Source organism: Oncorhynchus clarkii, chromosome 28 (genome assembly GCF_045791955.1).
Source record: "Oncorhynchus clarkii lewisi isolate Uvic-CL-2024 chromosome 28, UVic_Ocla_1.0, whole genome shotgun sequence".
In the NCBI taxonomy this organism is placed as follows: domain Eukaryota; kingdom Metazoa; phylum Chordata; class Actinopteri; order Salmoniformes; family Salmonidae; genus Oncorhynchus; species Oncorhynchus clarkii.
This window is the reverse complement of record NC_092174.1, coordinates 14,432,893-14,445,271: the sequence shown is the minus strand read 5'-3', so window position 1 is coordinate 14,445,271 and position 12,379 is coordinate 14,432,893. Positions and strand designations below refer to the sequence as shown.

Sequence of the window (12,379 nt, the reverse complement as noted above, 5' to 3'; positions counted from 1 at the left end):
AAGTAGGTAGAAGAAGTTGCCCCCAACCTCTGATACTAGGGTCAGATACATTTAGGATTGGGGTTGGGTAATCTGATCCTAGAACTGTGGTATAGTGACTAGTGATTCTCACCATAACCTTGACCCTCTGAAGTGGTGCCACTGAGGAACCCTCACAGATAAGGGATATAGCCATCTCTCTTAGCCCTGATAGGCCATATAAAGATACAGATCTAGGGGGGAGCCTGTGTAGAGGCTGGTGCAACAGGACAAGGTGGCCAAACAATCTGCCCCGAGGAGGATGACAACAACCCTTCAACAACACACACACTCAAACACCACCCTCATCCTTAAGAGATTAGACTTGATGGCTGTTCCCAAAACAAAAAACAAGGCATATCCTCCACGTTCGAGGTTGTTTGTGGACATGTTTTGGGAAGCTGGGAAAGCCAAACCCACTCACAACATTTCTTCACAAACAGGATTGACTCAGAACACAAGTTATGACCTTATGGTGTTCCAGAGTTGACCTTGGATGAGATCCACAGAGTCCTGATGCCAAGCCTAGGAGTATCCATTGCTTGACCATCAGCTGCTCGATTTACTTGTATCAATCTTCTCAAAAAGTTTAAACCTTTCACATAACCCACATGAAAAAACTATAGTATACTATAGTTTTCACTGTAGTGTTTTGTTTTTGTTTTATTATCTTTGTCAAAGACGCGGAAGCTTTCCCTTCCAGGAAACCTACTGGAGAAATACAACAACAACAACAAATCCAGAAATTGTAGTTAGGAACTGTCCATTCAGGTGTCTGGACAGATAGTTCATCGCTTTCGCTCTGTTCTATAACCTGTAGGGAACCACACTATATGGTCTGCACCGCCCACAACCGCAGGGCTCTGCAGAGGGTGGTGCGGTCTGCACAACGCATCACTGAGAGCAAACTACCTGACCTCCAGGACACCTACAGCACCCGATGCCACAGGAAGGCCAAAAAGATCAAGGACAACAACCACCCGAGCCACTGCCTGTTCACCCCACTACCATCCAGAAGGCGAGGTCAGTACAGTTGCATCAAAGCTTGGACCGAGAGACTGAAAAACAGCTTCTAGGCCATCAGACTGTTAAACAGCCACCAGAGGCTGCAGCATACATACAGACTTGAAATCATTGGCCACTTTAATAAATGGATCACTAGTCACTTTAATAATGCCACTTTAATAATGTTTACATATCTTGCATGACTCATCTCATATGTACAGTATATACTGTATTTTATACCATCTATCGCATCTTGCCTATGCCGCTCTGTAATTTCTCTTCCATATATTTGTATGTATATATTCTTATTCCATTCCTTTACTTAGATTTGTGTGTATTAGGTAGTTGGAATTGTTAATTACTTGTTAGATATTACTGCACTGTCGGAACTAGAAGCACAAGCATTTCGCTACACTCACAATAACATCTGCTAACCATGTGTATGTGACCAATAACATTTCATTTGACTTAGCATGTGGGGGAGGGGAATGGGCTTGATATATGCTAATTAAATACGGTAGTATTCTACAGTATACTATAACATTCTATCGTAAGTACTACATATGATCAAGAGATACTACAGTGAGTGGTATAGTATACTACACAATTCTGTAGCAAGCATTACACGATTGATGATACTACAGTGTGTAGTATAGTACTCTATAGTACACGACAGTTTACTACAGAATTCTATAGTAAGTACTAGAGTATTCTATAGTAAACTGTAGTCTTTTTTTCATCTGGGAAACCTTCGCCTGTGATATTGAAATGAAAGCTCATTTCTGGTGTGTGTATGGAAGGAGCAATGATAATTATACATGCCCTTTAAAGTACCAGGCAATTTGTCCTCTGTTCTATGTGTGCCAGTTTATCACAGTGAAGGGGGAGTAGATTGTCCAACTAAGGTCAGATTGACAGTAATCGCAATAATTACTTGGAGTGACTGAGGAGCACACCCAGCTATCCAATCAGACACTGAGGGGACGTCCAGCCATCCAATCAGGTGAAGGACCCTAGTTACTAATCAGTAGCAGAATAGCCCACTTGACAATCAGACAGGACTCCCAATTCACCACTGATTGCAGAGGTCGTATGCCCTCCTCAAAACCCTCAACCAACCCCCCCTCCCCCCAGCCTAAAGACACACTGCCAATCCTAATCTCTCGCAAGGAGCCACCCTGGCCCTATAAGCCTGTTAACAGTGAAGGGTGCATGCACAATAATGATGTGTGCATGCAGGTGTCTCTACAATATTAAGTTATTTGTCTTATTCACCTTGAGGTTTGTGACCAGCTGTGTTTATACTGCGGCATGCAGATAAAAAAGCATCTCTAGTCTACTCTTCGGGTCAAATCCAAACAAGGAACCAAACTGCAGTGTGCTCCGTACAATTCTCTCCAGAGTAGCGAAAAGCACATTTTCAGAAGGCAAATTTCTTCCGAATAGTAGGTGAAACACTGAACTGCCTCGGACATAGAAATGTTCTATTGAAACCAAGTGAAGACAAAATCATTTTAGACAGACAGGCGGGCAACCGAGCCAGACAAGGAGGCCTATGGACAGTGTAACACCAGGGGAAACCCTGGGCATGAAGCTGGGCCTCCTGGTGGTTCAGAGTAGAGCCGGTGCAGTTCTTCCTGGTTAATGAGGCGGGTCTCCCTAATGAGGCATGAGTGCAGCAGGAACCAACCGGGCCTGGACAGAACCTGACTGACTGGATACTAATCCTCAGGAAATGGGCTCTTAACCGCACGCCATATCCCCATCAGAGCAACTGTCAGACATGAAAAAGGTGCTCGGTGGTCTGTTGATGGATTACCCTGTAGTACTAAATCTCCTCTCTCTCTTCACAGGCAAAGACACAGAGAGCGGCCAACTTTGTACTCAAATAGAAAGCTCAAATACATACACACATGGGTGTACGTTTGCTTGTGTGAGTATGTTCTTCTGTGCACTTTGAGACAATGATGGTGGATTAAACTGAAACAGACTGGAGGGAGTTGCACGGGAGGCAAAGGCAAACGCGATCGTGCACTTTGTTTTTATGTTACACAGGCGCCAGTCATCAAAAACAAAGGGAGGTAGAGTCTTTAGTGAGATTAGAGTTACAGTATATTTACTTAAAGGACAAATATGGATGCACTCCATGCTTTGTCCTAAGGCTATGTTTGATTGACCTTGTACTATATTTACAATGATGTGTGGTTGGTGGATCTTTAAACCTCCTTCTGCTTTAGTCCATCAATAACACCACAGTTGAATACACTCCACTCTTTACTCTGTCTAGACTAGCTTTACAGAGTGTCTTCCAGAAGACCAGTGTTTTCCTAATGATTATGGGGACCAACGATTATCTCTGAACAACCCTGTTCCGAGGCTGAGAAGATTTGGCGTTGGCCCTCAGACCCTCAAAACGTTCTAAAGTACTGATGCACCAAGTCTGGAACCAACAGGACCCTGAACAGCTTCTACCCCCAAGCCATAAGACTGCTAAATAGCTACCCGGACTATCTGCATAGACACTTTGTTGACTCATCACATACACTGCTGCTACTAGTTATTATCTATCCTGTTGCCTTGTCACTTTATCACTAGGTACAGTGCCTTCTGAAAGTATTTGACTTTATGTTTTTCAGCGGCAGAGACTGAGAGACTAGTCAGGATCGAGGGAAAGATGAACGGAGCAAAGTGCCAAGAGGTCCTTGATGAAAACCTGCGCCAGAGCGCTCAGGACCTCAGACTGAGACAAAGACTCACCTTCCAACAGGACAACGACCCTAAGCACACAGCCAAGACAACGCAGGAGTGGCTTTGGGACAAGTCTCTGAATGTCATTGAGTGGCCCAGCCAGACCCCAGACTTGAACCCGATTTCTCTCTGGAGAGACCTGAAAATAGCTGTGCAGCGACACTCCCCATCCAACCTGACAGAGCTTGGGAGGATCTGCAAAGAAGCCAAAGGTGCTTCAACACTGAGTAAAGGGTCTGAATACTTACAATACCAGTCAAAGGTTTGGACATACCTACCCATTCAAGGGCTTTTCTTTATTTTTACTATTTTCTACATTGTAGAATAATAGTGAAGACATCCGATATATAAAATAACACATATAGAATCATGTCAAAAAAGTGTCAGTCAAATCAAAATATATTTGAGATTCTTCAAAGTAGCCACCCTTTGCTTTTATGACAGCTTTGCACACTCCTGGCATTCTCTCAACCTGCTTCAGCTGGAATTCCTTCCCAACAGTCTTGAAAGAGTTCCCACATATGCTGAGTACTTGTTGGCTGCTTTTCCTTCAGTCTGCGGTCCAACTCATCCCAAACCATCTCAATTGGGTTGAGGTTGGGTGATTGTGGAGGCCAGGTTATCTGATACAGCACTCCATCACTCTCCTTCTTGGTCAAATAATCATTACACAGCCTGGAGGTGTGTTGGGTCATTGTCCGGTTGAAAAAACAATTATAGTCACACTAAGTGCAAACCAGATGGGACGGTGTATCGCTGTAGAATGCTGTGGTAGCCATGCTGGTTAAGTGTGCCTTGAATTCTAAATAAATCACAAACAGTGTCACCAGTAAAACACCCCCACACAATCACACCTCCTCCTTCAGGCTTCATGGTGGGAACCACACATGCAGAGATCATCCGTTCACCTACTCTGCGTCTCACAAAGACACGGCGGTTGGAACCAAAAATCTAACATGTGGACTCATCAGACAGATTTCCACTGGTCTAATGTCCATTGCTCGTATTTCAGGCCTTTCAAGTCTCTTCTTATTATTGGTGTCCTTTAGTAGTGGTTTCTTTGCAGCAATTCAACCATGAAGACCTGATTCACACAGTATGCTCTGAACAGTTGATGTTGAAATGTGTCTGTTACTTTGACTCTGTGAAGCATTTATTTGGGCTGAAATCTGAGGCTGGTAACTCTTACGAACTTATCCTCTGCAGCAGAGGTAACTCTCGGTCTTCCTTTCCTGTGGCGGTCCTCATGAGAGCCAGTTTCATCACAGCACTTTTTTTTGCGACTGCACTTGAAGAAATTGAAATTGACTAACCGTCATGTCTTAAAGTAATGATGGACTGTCGTTTCTCTTTGCTTATTTGAGCTGTTCTTGCCATAATATGGACCAAATAGGGCTTTTACCAAATAGGGCTATATTCTGTATACCAGCCCTACCTTCTCACAACACAACTGACTGGCTCAAACGCATTAAAAAGTAAATAAATTCCACAAATTAACTTTTAACTTAACAAGGCACACTTGTTAATTTAAATGCATTCCAGGTGACTACCTCATTAAGCTGGTTGAGAGAATGCCAAGAGTGTGCAAAGCTGTCATCAATGCAAAGGGTGGCTACTTTGAAGAATATATTTTGATTTGTTAATCACTTTTTTGGTTACTACATGATTCCATACGATTCCACTTTTGACTGGTACTGTAGGTTTACTAAACATAAGCAATGTCGCAAAATAATCCCTGTTATTTCTATCTCTACTATGCACATTATTCCACTACAAATCAACCATTCCAGTGTTTTACTTGCTATATTGTATTTACTTCGCCACCATGGCCTTTTTTGCCTTTACCTCCCTTATCTCACCTCACTTGCCCACATTGTATATAGACTCACATTGTATATAGACTTATTTTTCTACTGCATTATTGACTGTATGTTTGTTTTACTCCATGTGTAACTCTGTGTTGTTGTATGTGTCGAACTGCTTTGCTTTATCTTGGCCAGGTCTCAGTTGTAAATGAGAACTTGTTCTCAACTTGCCTACCTGGTTCAATAAAGGTGAAATAAATCAAATTAAAAAAAGATTGATGAGGGGGGAAAAACAATTTAATCAATTTTAGAATAAGGCTGTAATGTAACAAAATGTGGAAAAAGTCAAGGGGTCTGAATACTTTCCGAATGCACTGTATATGTACTTATCTACCTCAATTACCTCGTACCCCTGCACATCAACTTGGGACTGGTATCCAGTGTATATAGCCAAGATATCATTACTCATGTATGTATTTATTATTGCTTGAATTATTACTTTTCTATTATTTCTCTATTTTCTATTTTCTCTATTTTCTCTCCCTCTCTGCATTGTTGGGAAGGGCCCGTAAGTAAGCACTTCACTGTTGTGTCTACACCCGTTGTTGACGAAGCGCGTGACAAATACAAATGTATTTGATTTGATTTGTCTATGTGAACAGATCCAGCCCCCTGCCCAAGCAGTCCTCAAGCTCAACTGGATTAATGTCTCTGTTGTCTTGGCAGGCGTCTGTCTGAGTGTCTGTTTAAACGTTTGTCTGTCCTCTTTTCCTCCGTTGCTTGTAAACAGATTTCTCCTCCGTCTCCTGTCTACTTGGGCTTTGAGGTTCAGCTGGTTGCAAAGCAGACTGTAGCCACTCGTAGAACCTGTTGACGCATGAAAAACTTTTGCTATAGCGAATCGTAAGCTCAAGAGTTGAGGTCTGAGAATATTAAAATTCCAACAAATTGTGAGCGCTTTTTGTAAATCAAGTCATGAACTAAACTTTGATCATCATTTTAGACACAATGATATGTAGCTAGCTGCTGTAATTGGTCATGGACAATTTACCTCTCAATTTGTTTGACATGTTCCTCCATTTTCTGATTGGCTACTTCCACCAGGAAGTAGATGTAGTCCTCCTTCACCAGGACCTGTCCTTTGTGGCTCAGTGGAACCACCAGACCATGGGTACTTCGGACTGCCTAGAGAAATATCCCATGGAGAATGCACACAGAATAAAACAAACAACTTCTGTTACACAAGCATTTCAGTAAAGCACTTCATTACAGAAGAATAATTGAAAAACGTAAACTCAATTACAAACCGTCATGATTTTGCCCTTCTTGTCTACAGTCAATCCAGAGTTTCTAAAGCCAGAGTTTATTGCCAAAGAGTGCTGTAAAATAAACATCAGTTTACATTAACTATCACTGCTGTGTTCGTCAGCCAACACATTGCATGCGCAGTTCGTGGTACAGTAGTTTTAATATAAGCAAGCTATACAGAGCCAACTGCAACATGTTGTAAACTAGTCTGGAGAGTCTGATATTTTTTCTGGTGTTTTCAATGAGAACTAGAGAGCAGGAGGGTTCTTTAACTCCAACCAGAAGCTGTGTATCTTCAAGCTGTCTACATTGGACGTGAAGCACAAAACTTCAAACTTCAACACAGTATCTTCACATGACATCTCCAAATCAGACATCAAATCGCCCATATGACATTTCTTGGTGTGATGAAAAGCCAGGGACAGTTCAGTTTCTGCACATCTGGAGTGTCTGACACCTGGGACGGATAGAAGATAAATAGACAGACACCACAGGAATAGGCTGATTCACCATTGTAGCTATGACTTGCATAGTAGCTAGCTATCTGAATAATGTAATGGATGACAATAGGCTAGCTATCTAACTAGCTTACAATGGTATACTAGTTAGACAGATAGCTGCAGCAGGCATTTTGTGACTGGAATAATACAAAAGCTAGCAAAAACCTCACCCCATCTATGAGAAGAATCCTTCCAGAACAGGAGCTGGTGGTGAAATAATAGGCTGAGTTGTTTATGGCAGAAACAATATGTGAGATGTCCTCCTTTCTTGCTGACATCTAAGTTATGTTGTTTAGACATAGTTTCTTCCATTGGATAAATGTATTTTCCATTTTAGCTAACAGACAGATTGAGAGTATATTACTCTGTATCATCTATAATACACAGCGTTTTGCATTTAGTAAGCAAGCATGCTTGCCTAATGTTTTGAATAAAATGTTATGTTTATCAAATGAAAAAGGCGTTTTACGGTTGCCGAGAGAGTCAAATGCTGATCAGTCAAATCAGAGAGGAAGAGGTAAAGCGAGAGGGATAGCTGGGCCCAAAATCTGTCTTCTCCAGCAACTGTTTTTTTTTTCGCTCACCAAGCGAAGAGTTCTTCTTAAAATGTGATTTTAAACCTAACCCTGATCTTAACCACACCGCTAACCTTATGCCTAACCTTATATTAAAACCAAAAATCAAATGTTTGTTTTGATGAATGTTTAATAGAGCCAATTTGGACTTTGTGGCTGACTAGTGGAAACCTTGTTCTCATATCTGGTTAATATAATGTATCATCTGTGGTCAAACACGGATGTTTAAAAATGACCTGCTGTCGCCACCGTGAGGCAACAGAGAGGAGGACAGCCACTTACAACTTCTATCATGAATTAGTCCGTTTTGACATACTTTATCATTGCCTCGATATATGTTTATACTAGTTGTATTTAGACACATTATGGTATTTCTACTCAAACGTCCTGCTGAAGTAATGACGTTAGCTAGCTAGGTAACAAGAAATGGCTTACTTGCTAGCTAATGCCACTGTCCAAAGACCACAAGTCACTCGTGTGTCTTCTACTGCTGCTTGCCAGCGTTCTGCATTTAACGTGATTTACAAAGACTACTCTATTTGTTTACAAATGACAACATCCAAGTTAACGAGAGCCATTCGAGTGAGTGAGTAAGTTTGGAGGACCTTCGGTTTGGAAAATGCTCCTACAGTACATACCTGCGCCAAATTCTGATCAGAAACCAGTAAATAAAAAACTTGAACTTGCTATTACTTTTGCTAAAGTACAATAAATACATTACATGGTTAGCTATTGCACTTCTACCTGTAGCTGTTTTATATTTTGCTGTTTTATATTTTGTATTATGTTAGTTGAATGTAGTTCTGTCGATGGTTCTCATGAAACAGCCTGTGTGTTCTCCAGGTACTGATCCATCTGTGTGGAGTGAACCCAATGGAGACCAACACCTGCTCTGGGACCTACACCAGGAAGCCCAGCCTGCCCTACACTCCAGGAACTGATGTGTCCGGGGTTGTGGAGACTGTTGGAGATGGGGTCCAACTTACAGGTGATGATCTTCTCCATCCATCCCTGTTACATTATGATTACTGATGGTATTCTCATGCGGAATGTGATGCTAGTGTAGTTAAGAAACATTTTGCATCCAGCACTACCTAAGAATATAGACTGATGAACCACAAGTAGCCTTTTGGTGAATGCATTTACATTTCATGTAAGGAAATCAGCAGAGGTGGGACCAAGTCATTGTTTTACAAGTCCCAAGTAAGTCTCAAGTCTTAGCACTCAAGTCCCAAGTCAAGACAGGCAAGTCCGAGTTGAAGTCTCAAGTCAAGACCCTCAAGTATCAAGTCATGTCTCAAGTCCTGGTTTTAGGAACAGCAGTAACATCAGGCAGGATTTAGGCTACCAACTGCCTAGCCAGTTGTAGCTCAATCTTGGGTGCAATGATCACATTCCCACACTGACTGACTGTGTGGAGGCTCATTGATTTAACGTTACGTTGTCTACGTGAGACACTAGTAAAGTAATAAAATATATAGCTGTCAGCTATATTAGCCACGACTTACCGTTCTTTGTGGAGCTTCAAATGTCAAACAAAGTTGGAAATTGTTGTGCCTCAATCTGTAATTTTCTACCCGCATGTTTTGCAAGTTGCAATCCGTTTTTTGTTGATACAGCGTCGTCTTTATATCTGAAAATAATAATTTTGGTTATCATCTTTTCAAGGGCTCCATCTGAATTCATCCGCCGACGTTCCTCTGCACTTCCACGCACAACTTTTTCTCAGCTGGCACAATTTGATTGGCTGCTGTCCGATTCAAACTGTAATCCGTTGATGAGTTGATGCGCTGCACACTTTTTTTTAATAGCACCATTTTAACATTTGGGCTTGTGGAGGGTATCAAGTCAGGTCGAGTCATAAGGCTCAAGTCCAAGTCAAGTCACGAGTCATTGGTGTCAAAGTCGAGTTGCAAGTCATCATATTTGTGACTCGAGTCTGACTCGAGTCCAAGTCATGTGATTCGAGTCCACACCTCTGGAAATCAGTCAATTGAAATACATTCATTAGGCCCTAATCTATGGATTTCACAGCTTGGCAGGGGTGCAGCCATAGGTGGGCCTGGGGGGGGCATTTGGCCACCCACTTGGGAGCAAGGCCCACCCACTGGGGAGCCAGGCCTAGCCAATCAGAATAACTTTTTCCCACAAAAGGGCTTTATTACAGACAGAAATACTCCTCAGTTTCATCAGATGTCTGGGTGGCTGGTCTCAGACAGATCGTAGGTGAAGAAGCCAGATGTGGAGGTCCTGGGCTGGCGTGGTTACACTTGATCTGCTGTTGTGAGGCCGGTTATACGTACTGTCAAATTCTCTAAAACGATGTTGGAGGCGGCTTATGGTAGATAAATTCAATTCTCTGGCAACAGCTCTGGTGGACATTTCTGCAGTCAGCATGACAATTGCACGCTCCCTCAAATCTGGCATTGTGTTGTGTGACAAAACGCCACATTTTTGAGTGGCCTTTTATTGTCCACAGCACAAGGTGTACCTTTGTAATGATCATACTGTTTAATCAGCTTCTTGATATGCCACACCTGCAGGTGAATGGATTATCTTGGCAAAGGAGAAATTCTCACTAACAGGGATGTAAACAAATTTGTGCTCAATCTGAGGTTTTTGTGTGTAAGGAACATTTTTGGGATCTTTTATTTCAGCTCATGAAACATGGTACCAACACTTTACATGTTGCATTTATATTTTTGTTCAGTATATATTAAAGAGATTCTCTGAGTACTATTGTACACTTTTTAGACAGTATTTCTGAATGTAGTGCTCACGAGCCAAAATTGGTCCCCGAAAATTGGTTTCTACATCACATATGTGTGCCATGTCATTGTTCTCTACCTCTCGCTCTGCTGTGTGTGCATCTTGCAGGCTGTCGCTTAGTTGGCGAGGGACGGAAGCTCATTGGCTAGAACTCAAATTGCTCGGGGGCTGGCCCACGTGGGGGAAAATGTAAGGGAAATGGCGCGTCATAGCTTCCAGAAAAACTAGGGATTTTGTGGCTAAGTGAGGTAAAACAGTAATTCTGCTCATAGATTATGCATGTATGAACTACACATTGACACATCCTGCCCAAAGGGAGGTTTCAAAAATAGTAGTAGTAGTCACCAAAGTTCCTGAACATGTCTTTAAGTTGTTTGCATGACATTCGGGTGTATCTTTTGATTTTTCAGGCTGTGTTTGCCACGGCCACAGAGACTGGAAGGTATGCAGAATACACCGTTGTGTCTGATGACCTTGTCTCCCGGCTGCCAGACCTAGAGTTGAAGTGCACAGTATTTTACCTCTATCAGGTACAAGAGAAGTCAGGGGTGCGTATGACACCGTCCCATCCATGCCATCTCGGGTGACAGCCCCTGCGGACTGAGCATGCCCAGAGGAGCACAGGTAACCTTACCCAGCCTCTCCAATAGGAACACAGACTGTTGACTGTGACACAGTAGAACTGACTACCGTAACCTGGGCGGGTCAACATCGACATGATGAAGCACAATGAGAAATGATGTTTATTACCTGTAATGGACTAGCAGCTGATCTGTGTGCAGTCCGGCGGTATTTTTGTACTGTTTGATTCTCTGGTCCATGTAGGCCTGCAGGTAAGACTTGTTTAAGATCTAGATAATGTTTCTTTGTTGCTGTCACTTATATGGTACTTATATGATGCTGACGCTTCTTGTACATTTATACACACTGAACAGTGAAGGTTCCTCAAGTGTTCTTTGGGATGGGTGATGGTTCTATGTGGAACTATAATGACTCAGATAACCCTTGAGCTCTTCAATGGTTCTTTACAGTTCACAAAAGGGTTCTCTGCTCTTTTAGTGATAATTAAAATGTATGGGAGGTGGCTCATTAGAAAACTTGGGGCCTTGGTTTGCCCACAGCTCTTTTGCACAAATGTGAGTGAGAGTATCATTCCAGTCCATAGCTTCTACCCACAAGCCATAAGCCTCCTGAACAGCTAATCAAATGGCTACCCAGACGATTTGCATTGCCCCCCCCCCCCTCTTTTACACTGCTGCTACTCTGTTAATTATCTATGCATAGTCACTTTAACTACATGTACATATTACCTCAATTACCTTTATTAAAACTGCATTGTTGGTTAAGGGCTTGTAAGTAAACATTTCACTGTTGTATTTGGCGCATGTGACAAATAACATTTGAGTTTATCTACTGTGTTGTGTTCAATGATTTATATATACACACTAGATGAATTATAGGACAGAGGGCTGGCTCTATGTTGAAGCCACCATGCCTCCATCTAGGCACTCCCCCACCGTTGTTTAAAAAATTGTTTATTCTATTACATAAACCTTAATGTATACTATTATATTATGTGAGCTAAACATAACAAAAAAATCATTGAAAGATGACTTAGAAATTAAAAGGACCAAAAAAAATGTTTATTTAA

The 12,379-nt window shown here is 42.0% G+C and overlaps 1 protein-coding gene across 1 annotated transcript; it reads right to left on the bottom strand.

Annotated features, from left to right (window-relative positions):
• Positions 1-5,900: 5,900 nt before the first annotated feature.
• Positions 5,901-7,755, bottom strand: LOC139387408 (tRNA-yW synthesizing protein 3 homolog (S. cerevisiae)). The gene is given in 7 exon segments (XM_071133559.1): positions 5,901-6,443; positions 6,628-6,761; positions 6,884-6,955; positions 7,164-7,213; positions 7,216-7,287; positions 7,290-7,341; positions 7,555-7,755. Coding segments are annotated over 7 exon segments (609 nt in total). The 5' UTR covers positions 7,663-7,755; the 3' UTR covers positions 5,901-6,322.
• Positions 7,756-12,379: the final 4,624 nt, after the last annotated feature.